Source organism: Numida meleagris, chromosome Z (genome assembly GCF_002078875.1).
Source record: "Numida meleagris isolate 19003 breed g44 Domestic line chromosome Z, NumMel1.0, whole genome shotgun sequence".
Lineage (NCBI taxonomy): Eukaryota > Metazoa > Chordata > Aves > Galliformes > Numididae > Numida > Numida meleagris.
Window position 1 is genome coordinate 57,419,329 of NC_034438.1, and position 26,738 is coordinate 57,446,066.

General features: G+C 40.6%; 1 protein-coding gene across 7 annotated transcripts in view; it reads left to right on the forward strand.

The window, feature by feature from the left end:
* Positions 1 to 18,018, forward strand: part of MCTP1 (multiple C2 and transmembrane domain containing 1) — a 228,381-nt gene extending 210,363 nt beyond the window's left edge. For 6 of the 7 annotated variants that reach the window (XM_021380048.1, XM_021380049.1, XM_021380054.1 and 3 more), the window contains 5 exons: positions 3,623 to 3,685; positions 7,703 to 7,812; positions 11,232 to 11,341; positions 14,838 to 14,935; positions 15,980 to 18,018. In XM_021380048.1, the coding sequence (XP_021235723.1) occupies positions 3,623 to 3,685; positions 7,703 to 7,812; positions 11,232 to 11,341; positions 14,838 to 14,935; positions 15,980 to 16,051 (453 nt within the window). In that variant the 3' untranslated portion in view covers positions 16,052 to 18,018. The remainder of the gene's footprint in view (positions 1 to 3,622; positions 3,686 to 7,702; positions 7,813 to 11,231; positions 11,342 to 14,837; positions 14,936 to 15,979) is intronic. The other variant, XM_021380050.1, reaches the window with a different exon arrangement.

Here is a 26,738-nt window from a genome sequence, read left to right on the forward strand (position 1 = left end):
CAGGTTTCCTAGCCCTTCTCCTCCTAGCATTTGTGTATCTGTGGATCTTGGCACTTTTTAATTTTCGAACAGAGGGCATGCAAGTTAGGAGATGATGAGGGAAAAAATGTTGTCAGGGAAATGCATGAGACAGGGTGACTAGTTAAAGTACTCTGTTTATTTGTTTCTCTAGGAAAGCACATAAATTCCATTAAACACCTATTTTTCATCTTCTGTAAATTAGATATCTCAGCTTTTTTTCTTTCTGCTTTGTTTGTAAGATTTTGTGTTAACAGCATTATTTTGTGATCCAGTATAGCTTCTATGTCGTGAGTACTCAGTGGTCATGTTAATATTGCCTGAAGTCTAGCAAACTTCTATGTTTCAGGCCATTTATTTTATTCAGTTATCATTCTAACATTACAGTAATCATCTAAATGTTGTATTTAATTTTAACAGTAGTTTGCTTTCCTCTTTCCTTCTAGAGTATCCCCATTCATTATGATTTCAACTAAGCATTATTAATTTCTCAAAAGTAAATTCACATAAGCTGACTGAAGACAAGCTGGTAGCTTTTAGTAGTAGGTCTTTTATTGTAAATTAACAGATATATACATACAGTACACAGTCTGTGGTTTTGGTTTAGCTACAAATGTTAGTTTTACTGGAAAAAAAAAAGACATTTGTGCAAAGATTTGCCTTTGAGCAAATCTTTTGCTTTCTAGCATTGTAATCTACAGTACAATACTAGAACATGAAAACCTTCAGAAATTTTCAGAGTATAATTTACTGTGGTCCAGCATAAATATGTGCTTTTTTTTTTTCCTTCTGAGACATTATGTATGCAGGAGCTTATTTCAAATGAATGTAGAACAGACTATTGTGGGGGTTAGATATTAAAATAACATTGTTACAAATTACTCTGTGATTTTGCATATTCATGGAGCCGTGCAACCTTCATTAGATGGCTCAGATTTAGATCTCTTCCAAATTTTCAGTAGTTCCTAGTAAACAAAGAGAGTCTTCTTTCATTTCAGTGAAATAAGCAGATACTGAGAAAATGAGCAGTGGAGCCTTATCAGGCTTTTCTCTGGATTTTCTTCCAAAAGAATACAGAATTTGTGGTTCACACATCTCTCCTTGCCCACTGTATGCCTAGAATATTTGCAGGAAAATTTTCCAGATGCTGCTCTTTTCTTCTTTTTTATATTGTTTTGGCTGAAATGCCAAACTGTTTTTCTACATTATGTAATTTTCCAAAAGCACAGCTTGAACTTTTATCCAGTAGATTTATATTAAGTAAGAAGTATTTTTGTAAGACTTTCTTCAATTTATTAATATTTGATAGATTTCTTGAATGATTGTAGCTACCATTTGAAATGTGCATGTGTCTGCATTATCTTTGGAACATTATTTCATAGCTTTTGCTCTGGACATGATAGGATTTGTCTTCAGCTGAAGTAGGGCTAATGATTTGATGATTGTATTGTGTTTTTTGCTTTTGAGTACTTGTGGTTCTTTCCATCATCATCTTGGTCACAACTGTGGGATTCAGTCTCAAATGACTTCAAAGGTGATTTTCTTTAAACATTCAACTCCTATGAATAATGTTGCCTCAATCTCACATATTAATATTTTCATCTTGATTGCTATAGATTAATGTTTTGAATGCAAGATTTTGGATAACCTACGCTTTCTGGCTTATCTGACCATGAGATATTTTTCTTGTCTGGATCAGATTCCTTAACAAAGGCATTTTGGAACTGGAAGGGCAAAAGTGAGAAAAATGACCACTTGAGATTAATACATAAAAGAAGGGGGAAAAGCAAAACTAATCAAGAAAAACAAGTGATACAAAAAGCACTTGTTTATGGCTGACCAACAGATGTCCAGCCTGTCCGTAAAACAGCAGCCCTGTCAAACTCCAGCCTCGCTTCTCCCACCCGGTTCTTTGAGCAGGATGTTACATGGTATGGAATTTTCATTAGATCAGTTTGAGCCTGCTGTTTTAGTTGCGTTCCCTCCCAGGCTCTTGTCCATCCCCACCAAGGCCTCAGATCTGCAGCACTGTGGGTGGCTGGCCTGCTGGTGGCAGGCGGCTGTCCCACTGACACGGGGGCATGGTGGGGTGGGGGAAGGAGCCAGCAGGTTTTTCTGTAGGTGCTGGAAAGTGTGTGCTACTGCCCACGGGGCATGGAGGTTTCCCCAGGGAGGTCTGCCCTTGCCTCCCAGGATTTTCAAATGTGAACCTAAAGCATGTGCAACTGGTGGATTCTCATCACTGCAGTGATGCATGCAGAAGCATGCCTTAATTTGTTAAGCTTCACACCAAAGTAAAGACAGGCACACCATTAACTGACATTGTTTAATTTATCACCACAACTAAAAGTCTTAGCCAAAAAGTTATCATGCAATGAAAACTTAGGTTTTTGTTTCCTCCCACTAGATGGCCCTTCAGTGAAATGGCAAGTCAATATGGAGCTCTTCTGCATTTATGTTTCCACCTTAACTGGGGTGTTGCTGTTGCTGTACTAAAATGTTCAGTGAAGGAAAGACCAGGAAGGACCAGAATTAGGCAATACTATGCAACTGAGCTGGGAAAAAAAAGAGAAAATAGAAAGTATTAGCAAAAAAATCTTCATCTGAACTGTATGAGAATTGCCTTTTTTTTCTACTTCACAGGAAGCTTGTAATACTGCCTTTTCCCCCGGAGTTACTGCTGTTTCTTGTGACTTTTTTTAATTATATATTTATGTTCTAGTACTGCAGCTGTTCATTATATACAAAAAGAGCCTAATTTGTTATATAGGTGGTAGTGCCAGAAAGTCACAGAAGGTTCAAAATGTTTTTTATCAACTCTCACTGTATGTTTGAGAAAGAACAGATTGTTGTAATATTCATGCTCATAGGCATGGAGTCTTCATAAACAGTGAACCGTCAGTGTTTTTGTCCACATGTGTATGTGGTTTCTATTGTGCTTGCTTTATGCTGTTTAAAATATTGAATGCTCAGTAGGTAATAACACTTTATTGCTTCTTTCTTTAATAATCGTGACCACAAATATCATTTATCTCTGAAATATCCTACTTTTTTAATAACGATGTGGTTTTCTCTGTATTTTAGAAATACTCATCCTGACTTCCGTTTGCTCATCGGCAGTTGTTTTCAGATCTGTTCTCTATGTATTGTTCTCTGTAGTAAAATTCACACATAAAGACCTAAACTAGCAGGTAGAACTTGCAGATGAAATATGTAGCATTTGTGAACAGCTGATCTGCCTTTTACAAATATAGTCACTGAATGTGCATTAACAGGTGTTGTGGTCCAAAATAAGTTCACAGTTTGAAAACTCAATTCTAATTGCCTAAGATAACCCTGGGGTATGATGTCCATGTTAATTTGTGCTAGCACAGTGGGAAGCCCACTCTGGCTGTTCCCTTTCAGAATGGTTTGATCACTATCTAGGTGTTTTTTTGTTGTTATTGATGCTAAGAGGAGAACAGATGCTGGTACGTGACATGCAGTCAGTCACTATTTAAAATAACTAAGAGCATATGATCTGAAGAGTTATAAGATGGCTTAGTGGAAGGGTGGGATCTTATAAATTGTTAAGCTCCCATTGAAGGATTTTAATCTCTTCAAGAGTCTTCCCAGATGTGACAAGATAACATGGTTATGGTACTCCACAAGTGGCATCCTTCAAGAGGTAAGAACAGTTAAAACAACCTGATCCTCTCTTTTCATTACACACGTAATGGAGGAGTCCTGTTTCAGGTCAACTGGTGCATCTTTCCAGGTCCTGTAGACCATTCAGCTTTATCTCATGATCTCATTTCCAATGTCTGCTTGAATATAACAGTATTGTCACAGTTGCCTGCCCTCTTTCCATTTCCCTGAGAAAAAGATAAGATAATGACTTACTTATGTATCCATGACCAGATCTGAAGTCTTTTGATAGCACTTCAGAAGACCTGGAGGAGATCAAATGCCTCCAGAATTGGATTACTGTAGGCTTTCTGTCTTCTTCTTAGCGACCTTCCCAGAAAAAAAAAGAGGTTAGAACCTAGGAGGTAATTGGTGATGCCATTAAACCCCAATCATAGGTTTCTGAGCAGCAACCAGGCCTTGGATAGTATTCAACAGCCACTGTCTCCATACCCTCTCTGGGAAGTACTAATGAATCCTGCATAATGCGTTTTCTACCAACATTCTGAACCTACTACACAGAGGTCTGCCAGATACTGCAGCCCTGCACATGGCTCACACACTTACTGAGGGATGATGTGCATGCACACAGATGGGGCAGCTCCGCTTTGGAGAGAAATCGTTAGTTGAAGCAATCTGCAGTGATCCTCATCAAAGTATTCCTATGCTATTCAAGTAATAGAGATTCACAGGTTTTTTACTAGCAGCCAAGGAATAATTAGAGTGATTCCTCACTGGCCTCAAAATCACCAATGATTTTATAGCCACAAGTAAGTGACACAAGCAAAGAATAGTGCACTTCTTTTTGTGGCCAACTGACAAGACCATAACTCTTTCTTAGAACACACAGTGTGAATACTGTAGATGGACAATATTCACAGACATCCCAGACAGTGATGGTATGATGTCCTTTCTGTGTTCCTATCAGTCTGGTTTTGTCTCAGTCACTTTGGTTTGTACAGCAGTGCTTTATTGTACTCAATTGGACATGAAGGGGTATTTTGGAAAGATCCTGTTTGAGACAGCATCTCCTCAAAATTTCAAAATTTACTCTTATTCTGGATGAAACACTCATATTTTTGTATGATTTTTGTTTTTATGACCATGCCTTTCTCTCCAACATCTCAGTTTATTAACAGGACAATTGCCTAACATAAGTTCCAACATAGCAGTTCAGTAGTAGGACAGTTATCTACCATAAGGCATTCAAATCTTTATTCCCTATCCTAAAAATGTCTGCTATCACTTAAGGCTCTCTTTTTCACTGTTTCCAATTCCATTAACTTTTGAGTCTGGCTTATTTTTTTCTCCTGCTTTAACTTTCTTTTGAAATGTTTGTTTTGTAAATGCACTTCAGCCTAGAGGAGAAAGAGGTTTGGGCTTAGAGGTGTAAAGCTTTCCTAAATCAACCAGTTTTAACATGGGGCCAGAAGCATAGTGCACTGGATAAAGAGATTCGTACAACATGCATTGTACTCAGATTTTGGTGTGACTCAGCTCCGTACCATCTAGAGCAAGTCATTTTCTTTGTTTTGCTTCATTGAATAAAAAATATAGTTTTGACTGAAAACCATATACAAGAATTAAATATTATTATTGGCCAAGCAGTTTATCAATCTGTAATGTACATTTTACTGCAAAGTAGGAAGAGGACTTGGTTTCAATTTTCTGTAAATTCCAGTCAGACTGTCAGCATCAGTTTGATATTGCTTTCACAGTTTATAGTTAAAGCCATCCCCTAGCAAACATCTTGCTTTTCAGATACCTTAAGCCTTCTGCAAACAAACAAATCATGGAAATTAAATGGTAATAAAGCTGTTGATGGCTTTGTATAATAAATTTTATCTACTATTTAAATGGCAATTATTTCCAGAAACTTGGCAATTGTAGCCGTTACAAATGATGAAATTGATTCCAGTCACAGCCCATCTTTCTTTTGAAAGGAAATATCAGTAGTGTTTGAAAAATGGATTATTAAGAGCCTTGGTTCATTCAAGGTGGCTCATAAGTTGTATTTGCTAACACAGCACCTTGCTGGAAGAAAATAAGCACAGCCTTTCCCTAACCCAGATTATTTTCTCCGCAATTCTTTCGAGAAAGAAAGAAAAAACAGCTAATAGTTGTGGGGCATGTGGAATTAGTTTAAGTAAAGCTGAGCCCTGATCCTTGTGACCGCCTCCACTTTCCTGTGCTGTTTTGTCTATTCCTGCCTTAGAATATTCTGTAAGTTCAGAAAGTGCAGGGGATGGAAATAGTGACTCTTTCCTCTGTCTCTTTCTTTTTTGTTGTTTTTCTTTGTGTGTGCTTTTGTTAAGGGAATGATTTAAAGCAGATGTATTTTCAAAAAAGCACAAGTTTGTATTGTAAAATATTTTTAAGGAAAAATAGCCTCAGGACTTCTGAAAGCTGTCCCTCCTAGGTTCTGGAGATGTCACAAAGGGTACTGTTTATGTTACATTCACATAATTCTTTTCTCACACAATTTAATTATAAATCAAGATAACAAAGCAGAATTTGTGTATCTAAACTGAAGAGACAAAGCTTACATATATTTAAAAAGCAGAAGGATATCTATGATTTCTGTGTGAAATGTTGCCTACTTCTGCTGAAATAGAAAACAGATTATTTTTATGTTTTTTCTGAACTGGAAGTATATGTTTTACATGAATGAATAGAAGAGTCTTTCCTGTTAGTAAATTAAATGCATTAGATGTATTCTGCAGCTCCTGAGAAGCTGTATATCTGAGGATGCTAGTGCTCTCACAGTGAATGCCTAAAGGGTGTAATAAATATTAAAGAATTAATTTCAAAAAATCACTCAGTTGTACAGCATGAGATGTGCCTAGTGATAGTGGTTGTGGTCATCCACAGAAACATTTATTTGTGATGTAAATAATAATTTTAACCAAGAACAGAACACCTCAGATGTTTCTTCAGAATCTGACTTTTCTCCTGTTTCTGAACTGTTGAATTAAATTACACTCAGTCACTGGAAGTAGTTTTACTATTGCACTCTCTCTTTCTCACGATGGTTTATTTTTCAACAATCTGTGTTTTGTAGCTAAATTTTTTCAACATCTTTACAACTCTTGACAATACAGTTGCAGAACCTGTGTCACTAGAATAACTTCAGATGATCTAATGTTAAATTACATTTTCCACATCCAGTCTGGCTTACAAAGACAGCAAAAACATAAACAAAATAAGGGAGCCAATATGCTGCCTGCTAATTAAGAATCAGGAGAAGAAAAGAAAAATGCAGTACAACCTATACTAATTTCTTAGGTGTTTGTCTTTGGAGTCAGTTACAGAGACTACTGTAGTAAGTTGTTTGTGATGGCAAAATGCCGAACAACTTTTTTTTATCAAAGATTTTGCTTTTTGCTAATCTTGAAATATTTTCTATTACATTTCATATTTTGGGAAAGCACTACTCAAATTTAACCTAGAAAGTATAATATGACATTAATCCACTGGAAATGTTGGGTAACGCTTCCGACTTCCCTTGTAGTCAGTAAAAATGAAGATAAATTGTCATTTTTGCCTGGAGTGATGCTTGGCTTTAAGTCCATCTAATTCAGCATTTTTGTTGAATTCTGGCTCTGTGTGGACTTGATGCTACAGCCTGCCTGGGATTAGAGATAGACAGCTTGGAGTTATGTCTCCAGTGTATTTCATGCACTTGAAAATTAACAAGAAGGGCTTGTCCAGCACTGTATGACAGGCACAGGTTTGTGGGGTGGGTGCCACATACTGTCACACAGTAAGATGGGGCTACCCCACTGCTGCAGTGCTCATGGCCAATGGGCTGAAGGCAGCACAGAGTGTGCTGTAGGGCTGGCAGAGTTTCTGTGTGCATGGCAGGTACGTGAGACTGGGTATAAGAAAGGGGCGTGTGGCGCAGAAGTGTGCCTTTCCTGTTCTAAATGAAACAACTCTTCTGAAATGTCATGGATGGATACATGGCACACTTCCTTCAGATTTGTTTTTGTACAATAACTATTATTCTTTCCTTTAGGACAGCGAGAAAAAAGGATTTATGGATAAACTGTATGCCATTCAAGAGGTGTGTGTTAGTGTCCAGAACATCCTTGATGAAGTTGCTTCCTTTGGAGAAAGGATAAAGAAGTAAGTACTAACATGGTGCTGAATTGTTCTCTACTGGTGTTCATGGGAGGCTCCAGTTTTGGCCAGTCTGTTCTTAAAAGTCATCTATATTTACTTTGCTCTGTGGCAGCCCTAACTTAATGACAGTATTGCCAGATTAATTCTGGAAATCAAAAATATATTCATTGGGAGGAGAATATCAGAATTAGGGCATTGAAGTGAAACAGAATGAGAATCTTATTTTGAATCCAACAGCAGTTATTTAAAAATAATAATAAAAAAATGCAGTTTTGATAAAGGAAATAAGCAGAGCTGAAATGAGGGTTCAGAACTTAAGGATATGTACATGAAGGCCAGTGGCATCCTGGCTTGTATCAGAAGTAATGCAGCCAGCAGCAGCAGGGAGGTGATCGTCCCTCTGTAATCAGCTTTGATGAGGCCACACCTTGAGTAGTGTGTTCAGTTTTGGGCCCCTCACTACAAGAAAGACATAGAGGCCCTGGAGCATGTCCAGAGAAGGGCAACAAAGCTGGTGAGGGGTCTGGAACATGAGTCTTACAGGCAGATGCTGAGGGAACTGGGATGATTCAGTCTGGAGAAAAGGAGGCTCGGGAGAGACCAAATCACTCTCTACAACTAACTGAAAGGAGGCTGTGGCGAGGTGGGGTCAGCCTCTTCTCTCAGATAACAGCAATAGGATGAGAAGTAACTTTAAGTTGCACCGGAGCGGGTTCAGACGGGATATGATGAATAATTTCTTCTTTGAAAGAGTGGTAATGTATTGAACAGGCAGCCCTGGCGTGGAGTCACTGTCCCTGGAGCTGTTTGAGAACTGTGTGGATGTGGCACTGAGGGACATAGTGATGGGGATGGGTTTGGGTTGGACACGATGATCTTAGTGCTGGAGATGTTCTGTTTATGTAAGTTAGGAAAACTCTTCCTCTTGGACTGTATGTAATTTATTATACTTTATACATGATATGTAAGAACTAAGAACAAGTTTAGACCTTAAGCAAGAGAGGCTTGAGATTTATGACAGGAAGTTTGGTGGGTTTTTTTGCATGGTCACTGAGCAGCGGTCTAAGGACTTTTGTTTGACATCAGAAGGGCTCCCTCCAGAAGCACTGCCAGCTGAGAAACAGGGACAGAACTGGCTTGGCTTTCTGCCCTCCGAAAGCTGAGAGCAGAGACTTGCAAGATGAACAGTCATGAGCAGAGTGTTCACAACCTCCTTTCCACTGCGGCAGGGAGGGTAGGCAGAAAGGTGTCTTGTGAGCCATATAGAGTAGTCTTGCTATAAAGTTTTAGTTGATGCACTTCACATGTCTTAAAGGAAGGTTAAAGCTATGTGTTCTTGCTTGGTTTGGGTATAGTCTGAGCACAAGGCATCTGGAGTTTGTTCTTTTTGTTTTTCTCCACTACTCACTGCAATGTGCATCGCCTTGGTGATCCCAGTTTCTAAGACCATAGCCCGCACAGAGGGATATGACCCCAAAATAAATGCTGTTGTAAGGCAATTTTAGAGAATTGATATATTGGGTGGAGGTCGGCCTGCAGGAAGCATAAAAGCTACCTCTCTTCCTGTTCTGCCTTGTTTCTTTAATCAGCAATGACAGGCATATCAGGATTGCAATGAAAAGGAGGTTGCCGTTGATGTGCTTAAGAGCAAAGGCTCTAATAGGAAAACCTGGGAAACATTCCCACAGGGACACTTCCAAACAGGCCACATTCACAGCAGCAGAGGCAGATGTAAGCAGTGTACTGCACAAGTTTTCGAGACAAGCAAAATGAGCCTCTGTAAAATAAGTCTTTTATCAGAAGACTGCTTATGGAAGTTGCCTTGATGATTAAGTTTTTCAAATTGTGCACTTTGGAAGTAGGGTTTGTTCTGTTATATACCAGATGAGAGCAACAGAATTTTCTAAGCATAGTGAGACCGACTCTTCCTATAAATCTCTGTAATTTGTTCCTAAAACTATAATGGGAAACCTGTACTGAATGCTGTGCTAACACAGCACATAAGGAGGTTTGCTAAGTGAGGAGCCAGTGTTCCCACACATGGCGTGTCTGTGATCCATTGCACAAAGCTGAGTCACAGGAACATGAGCAGACCCTCAACCTTCTGTTCATCCCAAATGCATGCAGAAGAGGGGAAAAGAGCAGGTGTCCCTTGAGGAGAGCGGGAGTGATCCCACACCAAGTGACACTACATAATGTTCACTCTGGAGACATGTCAAAATTGCCAGGGAGAAAAGAAGACAAATAAACACATGAAGCCAGAGCTCATTATGAAAAATATGGCTAGCAATTCAGATAATTGCAATTATTCAGCCAGAGAAGCCAAAATAATGTAATCACACTGATTGGGCATATAGTTAGTGGTAATTCTTTAAAGAGTATCATCAAGCTACTTAGAGCCAAAGCTGCATTTTCCTTCTGCATAAATGTCATGCTGCACCTTTGACATGGTGGAGCTTTCAAGGCTCAATCCCACTTCATCAAGCTCCCTGTACTGTTGTTCTCATGGGACACACATCTAAGTTGGCCATCTGGCCTTTCTTCCCTGCCTGTAGAGACTGGGGGGCCACCACATGACTATTTCTAGACTCATTAGCTTTCACTTATTCTGCCTATACCTCAACCTCTGCAAAATGAGGTGATCAGCAGTTTTTTATCAAGTAATAGAATATCAAGTAATAGAATTTTGGACTCTTGTTAAGGACATTTTTAATCTGGCTTTTTTTTTCTTAAAGTCAGTGCCCTCAATCTCTGGTGGGATCCCAGGAATTCTCCTCCTTTATTCAAAGAATATCCATTTGATTTGATTTTGTCTGGATGATAACATTTTTCTGTGCCTTTTCCTGTAATGTACTTTATCTTATGCCACTCTCTCCTCTCCTTTTCTTTCTTTTTTCACCTTCCTTCGTTTTTTTCCTCCCACTTGAAGTGTTGTTTTTTTTTTTTTTTTGTCCTTCTTTCATCCCCTGCTGTTATATTATCCCTGGCTTCAGGACCAATTGTTCAGTCTCCTCCTTTTCCATAACCCTACTTCCTGACCTTGCTGGTCAGGGAAAAATGAGCTGAAAATGGAGATCAATGTTGCCTGAGCAAGTACATTTGCAGAGACAGGAAACGTTTGTTTTGTCCAATGCTGAAACTGGGGAAATTTTATGAAGCTGAGTGTACTTCCTTCAGAAGAGGTGGGCAGCTGGCCAGGGAGACATGCCGTTCAGTGGGGCAGTGGTGATGCCAGGACATCCTTTCTTTTTACCTGAGAATGGATTGAAACATTCGTCCTGATGTCCAGCACCCATGCATTCATTTGTAGTTTGAGTTTGTTGTCACTGATGGAAACTGGTACTCCTCCCCTTTCCTGCGCAGTATGCATTTTATTATTGAATGCCAGGTGACCAAAGTTCTTTTATTGATCTTTCACTTAGCACGTTCAACTGGACTGTCCCATTCCTGAGCTGGCTGGCAATTGTTGCCCTTTGTGTGTTCACAGTCATCCTGTATTTCATTCCCCTGAGATACATTGTCCTTGTGTGGGGTAAGTAAAGCCTTTTTTTAACTGTCTGTGCCACTTAGAAAAATCTGTTTTTTAAGGGATGACTTACATTGTCAGTACTTTTCTGTATTTATGGTCATGAAGCTTCTCCATGATGGAAACAGACAGGTTAGTTAAAAATCACAACTGCGCAAAGATTTAGGCCCACCTGCAAAATGCATTTTTCTTGGCTGGCATTCTAGACTTCATCATACTATAAACATGTAGCCATGAGGATTCTTCATATATCAAAGTGTAGCTTTGTCTAGATATTACTCTGATTTATTTTCACCACTTACACACAGACAGAGGCATTTCAATCTATATAGTGCATTTAGGACAATATGCCTTTTTTACTGCAGTACTTTATCTTGTGAAAGTGTATGTAAACATAGCAACAAGGAACCTGTTTAAAAGGTCACCTTTAGTCTGAAGGAAAGATACACGCTGTATCTGGCCTGTTGATAATGAAATGAAACTGAGGATCTGGACTGTGGGGCTTGGGGATGGAATAGTGATTGAGCCAAACCCTCATTACTTTTCCTTATGTTTATTCTTTTACTGATTTTAAACAGTACCACTACTTTATCTGTTGTAAATTATACTTCTAAGTCTGCATTTGTTCATTTCTTATACATCGTACATCACCAGCAGCTTTACCCTTAACTCGGTAGTGTAAACTTGTGAAGAACTCTGTCTCAGTTAAATCCTGTCTGAAGGAAAGAATCGTGCCTTTGTAAAGAACTTTTGAATTCAAAGAACGTAAAATCATTGAAATGACTTCAAAGGGTATGTTTATTGTATAGCAGTCAGGATTGGTACTATTCTTGCGGAGTCTTTACAAATCAGTGCAGCAGAATACACAAAATAGAGAAGTACAAATGATGAGGATTTGAACAACTAAAGAAAGAACTAAAAGAAGCAAATATATGGTCTTCTGTAGTATCTTTTCCTGCATCGGAATTTCATTTATTCCCATACCCTATGTCACTTGGATGCAAACCACACTTTTAGCTTATTCCCAGAGCTGCACTTTTCCTACCACAGACAAGATGCTACACCTTTCATTTAAAGTACTTGGCCTTTCTTGTTCTGCAGTTTTCTTGGGCAGATCTAGCCTCTTCTACACTCAGCATCATACATCCCCTTCAATTTATGCAAAAATTTAAGCTTATAGTACCCCTGAAAGACCCACAAAAGTATTAAGTCAGCACTGTTGTTTGAAAGGCTGCTGAAAGCTGTCCCCTGCAGCACCTTGGGAGGTTCTACACTTCACGCAGAAATATAAGTTTGTCTCAGGTGAAAAAAGCCTTGACTCCCAAACTTGAATCCATGCCTCCCAGAACACAAAGGAGTAATGTAATCTCTATTTTAGGTGCACCTTGCTCTCTTTCCCTTTTTCCCTTTTATTTCTATATCTCAGGAGTTACCTGGTCATATGGCTTTAAGCATCTCTGCTCATTAGAGATTTCAGCTCCACATTTTTCATTTGCATTTCAATTCAGGCAGCCTCTTCCTCAGCAGATATGTGGAGGTACCTATTTGTCTTGCATCATGAAGGGAAACTGGAGAGGTACTGCATGGCTGTGGTCCTAGCAATCCAAACCTCCTCAGGGATGAAATGCATTAGCAGAGAGACATGTCATGCCACATGAAGGGAGCAGCTCTCCTTTCAAAAAAGTAGCATTCCAAACACCAGCCTGTTTTCTCCATTATTTTATGTTTCTAGCCTCCCCTGTGTATATACATTTCTTCATCCTGTCTGTATATCCTGCACTTGAAAGGAATCATCTCTGTTGCTTGACTTTCGTCCATAGGAAGCTGAGTGTCTCTGTAGCAGCATCTGCCCATGTTGTTCTTTGGGAAGGCAGATGTTTTTTTTATGAAAATTCCTCCATGCTGTGGCTGGTCTTATGTATAGCTGTCTTTCTCCCATGCATCTGTGGGGACTGCCTTTTCCTGCCTGCTCTGGCAAGAAATTCTCAGTTCTTTGCCTCCTATCTGTTTTTCTCTTCAGCAGACTCTTGGTCCTCAAACTTGTGTTGTATTAGCCCCGGTGGAACGGGAACCACATTTGCACTCTAATCCCAGCAGTGCAAAGTCCTGGTTGATGCTAACAATTGTTTATTTATTAAAGACTATAAAGAAAACAACTTTAAACTGAAAATTTTCAAGCTTTTAGAAGAGGCCTAATCCTCTTGTTGCATTTTGCTTCTCCTGTAGCATCCTGACTCAGCTCATATGTTCTGCTCTTCTCTTTTCTTAAGCCCTGCTGCTGCATGCATTTGCTTTCACAGTGTGGCTTGTTATTTTCTTTATGAGTAACAACAGATAAGGCAAGACTGTTTAATTCCTGAGTTCACCAGTGGGTGGTCCAGTGGCCATTTGCAGTAAACAGTTGGCCAGGCCTTGAATTTCTTAGTAACTTGCTGATGGAAAGGATCTTCTTCAGCAAATGTCTTTGAGTTCCACATTCTTTTCCAATATTCATTGTTTAATCACTAGATAAAGGAATTGCAGCAATCTCCTATCTTCATTAAAGAGTTGAGAATTCATTCAGTGAGAGTCCATGGGTGTTACCAAGACTGCTGCTTGTGCACTGTGTCCTGAAGCTTTATGTCCCTGCTAAAGCTTTCCAAAAGTCCCCTAAGATGCCTTGAAAGATAAACTGAATTATCGCTGATGCAGCCTTGATAAATTACATGAAGCAGCACATTTTCAAATGCTGTCCCAGTTTTTTCCTGCTCAATTGAGAATCTGTGCAGTTTGTACCATTCCTGGCCATGACTTAGATGTGTGTTTCCAGCACTTGCGCACAAGATTCTCATATGAAAACTGCATGAATCTGAGATGATATTTCATGGTTTATAAACAAATGTAAGTTAAAAGCTTACTTTTATCTTAGTTAAGGGAGGATTTTCTTGGTACATTTGAATGCTGTTTTTGAATTGGCTCTGTAAGGCTATGATATTTAGAAGAGCCATTGTGTCCATGCTCTCTGTGCAATCAGATCATCTGTATCTGTCATTCCCAGAGAGAGGTTTGTGTTACTTCTTTAAACCTTCACACGGTGAGGTACTTCCCACCTGCTTCATCATCCATAGCGCTGTAAAGGTATTCCTTCTGTCTGACCTGTTATTAAGCCCTCTGTTACTAGTCCTATCCGCCACAGGGATGGAGCACATGTTATTCCTCTCCTCCTCCTAACCTTTGCATAATGAGCACAGATCCTGTTGTAAAGGGAGTTTAAAAACTCATTGTTTAAAATTATTAGAGGAGTTGGAATGCATTACTAGAATGCTTGCACTTTGAATCAGAGGGAGCCACAACAGCAGATAATGACTGCTAGAGCATGCATTTATAGTTTGTGTATTCACTCATTAATGCTAGTATCAGGCTTGGAAATTGATCCTAAGTTATTTCTCAGGACTTTCTCTGTATATATACATACTGAGTAAAAAAGATGACTATAGTAACATTTGAATGCTCACTTCTGCAGGTATCAATAAATTTACAAAGAAGCTTCGAAGTCCATATGCAATTGATAACAATGAGCTACTTGACTTTCTGTCCAGAGTTCCTTCGGATGTGCAAGTGGTGTGTATAGTTTTTAAGCTGTTAAATGTCAGTTTATCATATGACATCATGATTTTCTGATTTTTCTAAAAAAAAAAAATCATTTTAAAGCTATTGTTTTGATTTCACTTTCTTTAGCTTAAATAAAGTGAAACTCAAGTGCGGTATAAGCCATGAGCCTTAAGGAGTCTGTGGTGCTTTGTCCTGTAAGCAGTTAGCTACTATCTCCTTTATGCTTACAGGAAAACTGTAAAAATACAAGTATTTGGGAAGTGTTAGTAGGTGCTGGAGCTTGTGTTGAGCAGCCTCCAGGAATGAGGCACTGCAGTGATTTTTTGTAGGAAACACTGCTGCCTGGGGCCACTAAGGCATACAAAGAGTCCAAAGGATGGTCAGATAATGATAGGAACCTGTGTCCTGTGATGCTCTGTGTACTTCACAGGTGAAGATTTTTGGCTACAGTTCAACTGAGACCATAAAATTCATTAGAAGTGACCTAGTCATGAATTACAAGATTTTATAGTGCCATATACAACCCCTTGTGTAGGTGCAAGCATTCAGATATCTTGGACACATAAATCACCTCCAATATCACAATGATTATACACTTTCCATATTTCTGGTAATGGTTTCAGGTCAGTGCTGGTATAAATAAGAGGTGCATGTGCACGTGCCTGATGTGAATCTGATCCTGTCTGTGTTAGGCCCTTGAAAATAAGTATGCTTTTATGAAACAAATTGCAAAGAATATTCATTCAGCTCATTAGAGATGACAGTGTTTATTTTCTTTCGCATCTCATGGAAGAAAAAAAAAAAAAAGGTAGCCTTTTTAAAGCTTACATCAGTAGAGTCTTACTTCCTGACAGGATTTTCCTAATTCTCTTCTCCCTTCTTACTTCAGAACTATCATTCTGTTGTTGATTCATAGCTGTAGATCCCATATAGTCCGCAGGGGGTTAGTTTTCTCTGTTTCTTTCATTTCGCCTTGAAAAAAAAATAGAACTCTTTCTTTCTTTCTCTAGCAAATGCCCACCTGACCCGTTTCTAAATGTTGTGTTTAAACAGGTGCAATATCATGAACTGAAACAAGATTCCAGTCACAGCCCAAGCAAGAGGAAGAAAAACAATCCTGGCTAGAAACTGGCATCTGCTGGGGGAAGACATAAGGAGAAGCCTACAGCCTAAGCAGCATTTCCTTTCTCTAAGCTTTTTATTTATTTTGCCTTTTTTTCTAATGGGGAGAATTTGTAAATACTATTTAAAGGCGTTTTTCATTGAATATATACTTAGCACTGTAAAGACACATTTGATGAAGGTTTCAAGTAAGGCTGTTGCTGTTTGGAATGGCATAACGTTGAAGAAGTCAATGTAGAATGGTAAAAATGCACTGCTACTCAATGGTCAGAGACATCTGAAATACTCAAATCATGTCAATGAAATTTACAAAAGGTATCAGCTTAAATCTGACTCAGAAGTTCTGTCAGATTTTATTTGTGAACCGTGATGTTTTTATCCAGGAAGTCATCATTACAGTTTTCTATGTTTTATACATCTCAACAGAAATACAATGTAGTGAAACCTACTGCACTTAAGTTTTAGCATTTTTTTCATCTCCAGGCCCTGGTGTTAACTTCTGGTGTAATGTACACCTGTGCAGTAGGGCTACTTAGAAGATAATGAGAAACTCCAAGTGCAAATATCTCATTGGAGCTCCCCAGTGAAGTTCCTGTCATTTTAATCATTCCATTATAAGACCTGAAAATCTCTGTCTCACAAAATACTGCCAGGTTTGTAATTGATTGCCTGATTTTTTTATATGTACCTGTGATCTTCATTTGTACTACACTGTTTAGTGAATTAAGTCCATAGTTCTGCTGTAATGGAAATACTATCAAACTATCTCCATGTTGCTTTGGGTGTCATGCTATGAACACCCTTTGTGCACGTGAATATTTTACTATGGATATCTTGCAGAAAATGTTTTTGCTTTCAAATCACAAGATCATATTTGTATGTGCTCTATGCTATAGCACATTACCTGTTACCGGTGTGAAATACAGAGTAGAAGAAATTATGCAGTTATGGTTAAACTGATATACCAACTATTTTGTTAGCTGATCATGTAATCAGTTCTGACAACAACTGTGCCCTACTGCATGGAAACTGCATTGTTTTATAAATTGAACGGAACTTAGAATAGGAAAGGTTTACATTTCAATGGTTTTAGTGGCCACTGCGTAACGAGTGCTTGGGGATATATTCAGATTCCGCTTGTAGACTTCCACGCTCAGCTCCCTGGGTAGTGAGCAGAGAGCTCATTCCAAGGGGACTTTCTGTGCACAGCTCTTAGTCGTAGCTCCCAGTGACTCTAAAGGGGATTTCTGCCCAGGGGAGGCTGCAGAACTCCATCCTCCAGAGGAGTTTTCCGTGTTGTTCTCCATGGGTTACCTCTCGTTGGTTGCAATTGCTGATAAAGTTATATTGCACTACTCTGACAATACTTTTTGAAGAGACTATTTAGAAATACTTTGCAAGCAGATGTATATATCTTTGTCTAAAAAATTCTATGTTAGTTGCATTGCTCCTGAAAGATCATTCTGAATTTATTTTACAGATACATTGATAGCCAATCTCTGATATAGCAGTTATTTTGATCTTGTTTCTTGTGTTTGAAAAAATGCCAATTAACCGTTCTTTAGAAAGTCTTAGGCCCAAATATGCTATTGTTACATCATGATTTTAAATGAATTTATTTGCAGAACTTATGTAGCCACCTTTTCATTGTATGTTACCCAAAGAGTAGCTTAGTATTGATGATAACAGATTTATTTATGAGCCTTGTTTAAAAAAAAAAAAAAAAAAAGCAAACTTTTGACTTGACAATGTGCAAATATTTGTTGCCAGTTTTTGGATTTGCTCAGTTCTTTGATACATCGCAAGCCTTGTACCTTCTTAAAACTACCCATCACTCTGTGTGCAATCTCCTTCTGGGTTGGGTTGTTTTTTGGTTTTTTTTTCCTGTACTCAATTTCAGATGTCTTCATTGGTGGTAATGTCTTGAACACACATTTTCTGCATTAAACACAGTTTTAAGCATTTCTCTATTTATTGTAGAATGCAACTTTTTTGAAGTCCTGCAGTATCATAACATGGGCGGAATGAAGGGCAGGTGACTGAAAACGTTGTATTTATGTGTGCAAGGTTTCTGTGTTCTAAGCTTCTAAACATGTAAGCGGAGGGGGCAGGGGGAAATGTCAGTTTCTCAAAACTTGCTAAATCACTGTAAATGCCTATGTCATTCAGAACTGATCTCATTGAAAATGTAATATACAGAAGTAGAACTGATTCAGAACACACTGATTAACTGTGGCTTATCTTTGCCACGGTAGGGCATTTTAAAATTATGTTTTAAAATAGCTTGTCTGTGAGACCCTTTGTCAACATTTTAAGTTTCCGTTTGTGGGAGAGGCCTCTTTAGAGGTTTGGTCTTGCCTTACACTGTAAATATTTCAGTGTATCTTCAGTTTCTAGATGGATTCTGAAGTCAGTTCCTTGCTAGATTTGCCTGGTATTATTCCTTAGCAGCTTTTCCCTGCATAAGCAATCAGGAAAGAGCAGTGTATCTCACTATCGTGAAATTCTTTTTGCTCTAGGGAAAGAAAATGTATATGGTTCCACACTTGAAGTTAAGTGTTAGAGCGCTCTAGATCCATTGCAGGCTATTTCCCCAAGGTTCAGTTACGCTTCTGCTGGTAACTCGGAGTACAGTGACTTCTATTCAAAGTCAGAAACAACTGAAAACGTTTGTAATAGCATCAGTGATCTTCAACTTAAGGAGTTACAGTACTGTAAGTTAGCATTTTAAATCCGAGTTGACTAAAAAGGAAGATGCAGTTAAACCAATAATGGAATAATCAAAAAGAATAATCATTAAGAAGGCTGCATATCTGCTAACAGGAGCTTTAACAGCAAGAGGAAGAGTTGTTGGACCTGTCAGCAATGTACTGCGTGATAGCAAATTATTTGATTCTGGCATAGTCTAGTAGCACAAAGCAAGAAAAGAAAGGAAAAATTCATTTTCTAGTCAGCATTTAATCATTCAAAAATCAATGTGATGTTTGCAGCTCGCTCCCATCTGCAGGAGATCTCAACCTGCAGAAGGGCACGTTCCACCTACGCCTCCTTTCCGCCTCCTTTCTGCAGGCGATGTGCTGGCAGCTGGACACAAACTTCTGTACAATTCTGAGCCTGCTTCTCTTTGGAGGACAAACTTTTTTCCTCCCAACTGGGCTGATTTCCAGATTGCTGTGCAGCTGCTTCTGTTAAAGCTGCTAATCTCCCACCCCCCACCTAAACTGCAATTGCAAATTTTCAATAAATGCTTCCTCCTTTGGAATTTTTCTGAAATCTTGCAGAGGTGAACAACCAAAGATCTAAAAGTTGAGTGTAGTTGAAATTATAGGTATTTTTCAGTGTGAAGCTCTGGATTTCTGCCGCCGTCTGCCTAATTAGAACACAACATAAAAGCATTGTGTCTTTCTCTGAGGAGAAATTTGACTGCTCCCAAATAAAATACAGTTTTAGGTGGCAACTGAGAAAAAAGTGAAGTCTTTAAAAAAGCAGGCTGTCCCCCACTTGGCCACTGATGGAGCAGGGTGAAATGCATCTGGCTGTAAGCATTGTGCAGTGCATGAGGAATGCAGGAGCAGAGGTGAGAATGGCCTGGAGTAAGGGCTTACCTCCAGGTGGGCTCCCTCTGCTCTGGATGAAGAAAGGACACTTCATTCCTACTCGAGGAGCAGACCATCTGCCCTCAGCCGCCTCAACCAAACCAACCAACCAAAGCTGTCTGCAGTGGCCACCAGCCATAGAAATGGACGTGCATAGGTCATGCCATCCGTCAGACCAGGCTAGATGCTTTTGCTGCAAGAGGTATTGGAAAGTCTTTGCTACTTTCATGTCACAGTAAGCAATCCAGAGAAGACATTTCTCACAAACTTTAGATCTTAAATTAAAAAGCTGTGAGCTATTGTTGTTAAAAAAAAAAAAAAAAGAAAGAAAAAAAGTCTTAACTATCTGTTGCACAAGGCACTGTACTTCTGGATAATTTCCTTTTTATTAGTAAGAGTTCAGTGCTCAAGGGATGTCAGATTTAGCCGTATTTTGAAGTGGACACATTCTGCACCAGTGGAATCTTGAGTGTCCAACTTAAAATTCTGAAAGTTTTAAATTGACTTTCTTTACTAAAGGCCATGTTTTTCTTCTCATCAGCCATAGTACTGAATTAAATTTAAATGTCAAAAGCTTTTCTATACTTCGGGTTGCACAATATAAAAGCCTGAAATACTTATCTCTGATTCATACAGTAATAAAGATTTTTTCCATTTTAATATAATCAAAGGTAACACTCAAAACTGCTTTTCTTGCTCAGCTTTTGATTAAATTACAGCAGGTGATTAAAGGAAAGGCCACAATGTTGATCACTGATATCTTTTTGATTAAAGAGTGCAGACTAATATTTTCTGGAGTCATTTAATAAGTTGATATTGCCTGACCTTCTGTACCCTGACATAAAGACACACTCCTATAAAGTTTACTTTGCATAATTATTCATTATTACACATGGTCTGCTCTGTGAATGTCACAAAAAAAAAAAAATAAACCACCTTTTAGAGCCACAACTGATGAAGAAAGATCTCCAGTCAAAAGTAAGAAAGAAAGCACAAACAAACTGCATGATTATGCAAAAAAACATGTTCAAATTTATAGTGTTAAGCACAGAGCAGTTGTGAGGAAATGAGCAAGCACTGGAATTCAGGATCTTACCATCCTCATGTAATGCCTCATTACAATGGCCGCAACTATCAGAAATTTGAAAAGTAAATGGAAACTTTGAATGTCGCATTGTGTCATTCCTAAATATTATTTGAAGAAAGGAGCAAAACAGTGTAATGTTGGTGTCTGCCCTAGCAGGATGCATCCTGGCAGGAGCTCACCTGCTGCACAGGGCCGTGCGATGGACGTGCTCTGCTCTATATGGCTGTGGAGGCTGCCGTCAGCTCACACAGAGGCACACAAAAAGGCATTGGCTTTCTGCCCAGTGAGACACTCGAAAAGCTCTTGAAGGGATCTCTTGCCCAGCTCTGCTTTGCATTTTAGAACTGACCTCATTAACTAATGGTTTGGTACACTGACTTTGTCTCAGTAGAAGAAATTTACATCTTGTAAACCAGTGTGCTCAGTGTACACCTGTTCTTGAGCTATAACACAGAGGAAGAGTTTTCTCTGCTCCCCGAACAAACATGATAGCAAAAGTAAAAAATATTCTCCCCTACCCGAGAACTACCAGCCCTGGGACATGCACTAGCTGTGCACTCTGGATGAGTTGATGCTCACAATGGTCAGATTGGAAGAAAGGGGCCTGGAAACCACATCAGCTGTTTCCCTCAGATGCATTTCTGTTCCTCCAGCTGAGGCTCCTGTGTATTGAGAAGGGGAAGGAGAAGAGAGGATGGCCATGGATCATTAGATGCATTACTTGTAAACTAGGTGGCTGTCAATAATAGCTAATTCTTGCAGGGTTTTTTTTTGTTTGTTTTTTTTAGTGTTGTGTTTATTTAAAGGATGAAAGTCTATATGCAAAATATGTTTAGAAGTAAACATCTCACTTTCAGAAGAAAGGTTGTGGCAGCAGTTTGCCGTGTCAAAGCAGAGTTTGGGAACTACTGGGTGGCATTTTGGAGAAGAGCTGGGAGGAGATCTGCAGTGGCACCAGCCTGGTTTTATTTTTCCTTCACAACACAGCTATGGCATTTCCCTAGCATCCCTGCTGAGCTCCATAGCTCAAAGCCATGGCTACATCAGTGCTCTATTCCCCTGCTACCACCCTCTTTTCCATCTCTTAATGCCAGATGTTGTTGACTGTGTGCTGTGGGGCTGTTCCTGTGCCTGCTGGTGGCAAGGACACTCCTTCCTCATTCCACCTTGGCCCACAGCCTCCAGACCAGACTAAAGGCTGCTGTACCCCATCTCCTCTCCTTGATGTCCCAGTCGCTTCCAGTGCTCGCAATTAAACCTGACTGGGGAATCTCACAGTTTGCCGTGTCGCACTCTCCTGCTGTTTCTCCCTCTTCTGCTTTGTGTTTTGGTGGGCTCCTCCTTTCTTTCCTACTCCCTCTTCAGCTTGTGTTCTTATAGACCAAATTCCTAGGCAATATGTTCCCAAAACTCCAGCTATTGTTCTTATGTCAGCACTTCAGATTTTCCTGGCCTCACTTCTTTCGTAGCTTTTGCCGCTGCCTTACCAGAGCCATGCCTGGTACCTGGGCCTGTAATGGCTCACTTAGACCACACTCCTCCTGGTGCTCTGCTCCCACCCTCCATCCCCTCACTGCACCTCTTCAGAGTTCTGCCCAGACTCCCTGGTGTCTATGGGTATTTTGGAAGAGACCTTCACGCCAATGGTCACAAACTGGTGTTCCTTCAGAGTACTTAGGCCTCTCTGGAAGGTGGCTGGTAACCATGCCCACAGCAGCGAGTTGGAACTGGATGATCTTTAAGGTCCCTCCTAACCCAAGCCATTCTGTGATTCTATGGTTCTGTGATTCTGTGACACTGAACTTCAGAAGCCATGAAAATGTTGGCTGTGACATGTGGCAAACCCCGGATGGTATCTCAGCAGAAACAGGGCCTTGTCCGCATGGCCTGAAGGCAGAAGGGACCTCAGGGACAGACTGTCAATGCTCTCACCTTGCAGTTCCCCTGCTGCCTGCAGCTGGCCTTTGGCTGCCATGCTCCCATCTCATTCCTGTGTTCTCACTGCAGTGGGTGCAGCTTAGTTGTGAGATGTTTTAAAACTGGGACTGCTGTGAGCAATCATGAAGACATGGCCGAGCCTAGGAGAACAGAGCTGTAACAGGGGCAGCAGCTGCCTGCTCACTTTCTGTGGGGGGTTTCTACCACATCTGCCCTGCTGCCCTGGCTCAAGCTGCTGCATTAGTTCCTCGCTCTGTGAGCTATGACCTGTTTCAAAAAAGAAGATGTCAGTGGTGCTAGACAAGGTGTAGTTCTGAATTTCTTGTATTCTTTGCACCTCATCCTGAATGTTAAACTCTCTTTTTGCCTTCAGCGCACAGCTGGGGAATGTGACATACTCCACTGCAGCTGTCTGACTTGTTTCTAACTTTCAGAAATACTGGTTCCTATATAAAAGTATTTTATTTTAGTTAATCTGTATACAACCCTATGGAGTACAGCTTCCACCCAGTAATGAACTGCAGCCATTCCTCTGCACGTCCATGTACTGGGAAAAGCCCATGCATCTCACTTCTCTCATGAGCTGAACTAAATGGTGGAAAATACACACAAATTCTCACATTATTTCCAAATAACATGATTTAAAAACATTTTATTGTTCCTACATTCAGCACTGAAAGCAGTTTGTCTTGTAATTTAAGCACTGTTCAGCCTGCTATGGTAGGGCACCTGCTTTAGCAGGGGATTGGACTCAATGACTTCCAGAGGTCCCTTTCAACCCCAATGACTGTGTGATTCTGTGATACTAAGAGACAGACATTTAGCCATAGAATAAAGAACTAAAATCATCAGGTACATTTGGACGCCATATAATAAACTTTACTATTGAGTGAAGGATAGAAAAAGAACCTTAACCAGAACCAGTTTGGTGACAGGAGAGCTCTTGGTGCTCCTGGCTGAAACTGTCAATACAATGTGAGTAGCATGGATTTAGCAGTTTGGCACTGTCAACCTTTGGTAGAGGGCATACCAGCTCTTCAACAACAAGTGTCATTTTGAGTGGTGGAAAACGGAGAAGGCTAAAACCATGCAAAGCTCTGGTTCAGCACACATCTGGAAGCCAGTGAATAGCTGTGTGCTTTTCATGATGGTGTTGCAGAGCCAGGAGTGTACAGGTGCAACCTTTGGGAGGAAGGAGCACAAACGTCTGCTCCCCTTAGGAGAATACCCTGGGGTGCAGAGGTTTCTATGAGTGTGCACAGCCCTGAAGGGGATACACAATCCTCCCTTGCTTTCTGAATAGGGTCTGCCACAGGCATCTACTCTGGGGAGACAAATGGAAACCAGGGATCATGGCATCTCTGGTAAGAGCAAGGTGTCTTGAGCCCAATGTGTCCTGATGGTGTCTGCTCCTGGTACCAGCTGCAGACAGCTCCCTTCAGGCTCCCCTGATGGCTTTGTTCCTATAGAGAGGGCTGGCTCTCCCTGTGCTGCTTGGACAGGTACTCTCTTCGCTGGATAAAGAACTGTCTGAAAGGCCGGGCCCTTAGAGTGGTGGTGAATGGAATTAAATCCAGCTGGTGACTGGTCACAAGTGGTGTTCCCCAGGGCTCGGTGCTGGGGCCTGTCCTGTTCAGTATCTTTACTGATGACCTGGATGAGGGCATTGAGTGCACCCTCAGAAAGTTGGCAGATGATGCCAAGTTGAGAGGAAATGCCAATCTGCCTGGGGGTAGCAAGGTCCTACAGAGAGATCTGGACAGGCTGGATCTCTGGGCTGAAGCCAATGGGATGAGGTTCAACAAGACCAAGTGCCGGGTCCTGCACTTTGGCCACAACAACCCCAGGCAATGCTATAGCTGGCTGAATGTGGACCAGTATGCTCAGGTGGCCAAGAAAGCCAACAGCATCCTGGTTTGTATCAGAAATAGTGCAGCCAGCAGGACCAGGGAAGTCATCACCCCTCTGTACTTAGCACTGGTGAGGCTGCAGCTTGAGTGCTGAGTTCATTGTTGGGCCTCTCACTACAAAAAAAAGCCATCAAAGCCCTGGAGTGTGTCCAAAGAAGGACAGTGAAGCTGGTGACAGGTCTGGAGCACAAGTCTTGTTTATGGAGAGCAGCTGAGGAGACTGGGAATGTTCAATCTGGAGAAGAAGAGGCTCAAGGGAGACCTTGCCTCTCTCTACCACTCCCTGAAAAGAGGTTATGGTGAAGTAGGGGTCAGCTTCTTCTCTCAGGTAACAGCAGTAGGATGAGAGGGAATGGCCTTAAGTTGCACCAGAGGAGGTTCAGACTGGATATTAGGAAAAAATTATTCTCTGAAAGAGCAGAGAGGCACTGAAAAGGTCTGACCAGGGAAGTGGTGGAGTCACTGTCCGTGGAGGGGTTCAAAACAAGTGTGCATGTGGCACAGAGAAACATGGTTAATGGGCATGGTGGGAATGGGCTGACAGTTGAACTTGGTGATCTTAGTGGAGTGGACTTTTTCAACCACAGTGGTTCTGTGATTTCTGTGTACCCAAGCCTGGAGGGACTGAAAGTTTCTCCATGGTCTAGGCTCCTGCTGAAGCTCAGAGTGTTTACATCAATCTGGTATTTCCTGATATGCACTTACTTCAGGATTCTGCATGGGCCAACAGAAAATCAAACAAACTGTGTGTAAATTTGTGAAAGGGAAACCCCCCGCAGGTGGGCCCGCAGCCTGCCCGGTGGAGCAGTTCCTGTTCCCTCCCCAGCAGCAGCACAGTGAGCCATGCCAGTGGCCATGGGCTGGTGGGCTGATATCGTGGGCCATATGTTGGAAACCTGGCGCTGCTGCTGCACAATATGCATTTGGAAGAGTTCTTCTGTATTTGTCAAAAACCCTGACCTCAGCTGAACAATGCTGCTGAACTCCCTGTAACTACAGCTGTGCTAGAACCCTTGGTAACTGTGCCCATTGTTTAATCTTATCAGTTCCCTCTCTGCTTTTTGTGTGGAGCATGAGAAGGTTATCAGGGAACAAGTAATTCCTCATGTTCTATGAACACTCCAAAAATCAGAATGGGCTGATAGAGAAGACATGTCACCGTCAGCACATATGGCACCCACTCAAAGTCCCATCTCCAGCAGCTCAGGAGGCACTGCAGATGGTGTGTCCCACTGAGACATGCTCTGACAGCTGCTGACCACCTCCTGGCCCCAGCTCATGTCAGTGCTCAGAGCCAAGTGCCAGCAGTGTGCACGTGCTGGGGTAGGGAGCGTGACAGCTCATCAGTAACAGAGCTGAAGCATTAATGAGAAACGGGATCTGCCTGGTTTTAAGACTAAACAGGCAATGAAAGAAAATACCAAAAAAAACAGCAAGTTGTGTTATTTAAATCTGTAGCTTTACACTTTTTTTTTCTTTAATATAGATCTCTTTAGATTAGTCCGGTTTTTATTTTAAAAAATTAGTTATGCCTTCCCTGAATTTTCAACAGGACTGCTGGTTACGGATGTGTTGGTATATGGATGGTCATATTTGGATCCACCACATTTTACTTTAAAGACCAGCATGATGTAGGTGTCCTGGCAGCTAAACAAGGACAAGACTTTCTTCACACGGTTCTGCTGAAAAGTGGTGTCATTTAGCAATTGTGTACAAGCTCATCTACGTAAGACAAGAATCAGATTATTTAGACTTCAATAGTGCGCAGGTGACAAGCCACAAAGGCACACCTCCCTGTGTCAGGACTCGCAACAAAGGGTACAAGCTGACTGATCAGTCCTCTGCTGTTTTTACTTTCACTTCTATTGCATTCAAGACTAATGATGTTTTCCTAGCATCACTAAAATAGCCATCCTTAAAAATTAATTAAAGTTGTATTGAAAGAGCTCTGGGGAGGTGGGTCTTGGTTTCCCTGCCAGGCAGCAGTGCAGTGCTTTTGCTCAGTGATCTCTGTCCTCTGTCCTCTTCCCAGCAGTCCCTTTGGCTGTGGGCAGCAATCATAATTCCTGGTGTTGTGAAAAACTGACAAAACAGTCTGATTTACCTTTTAAATGAATATTACCCTCAGCATAGGCACACAGAAGTATTGTTTTTCAACA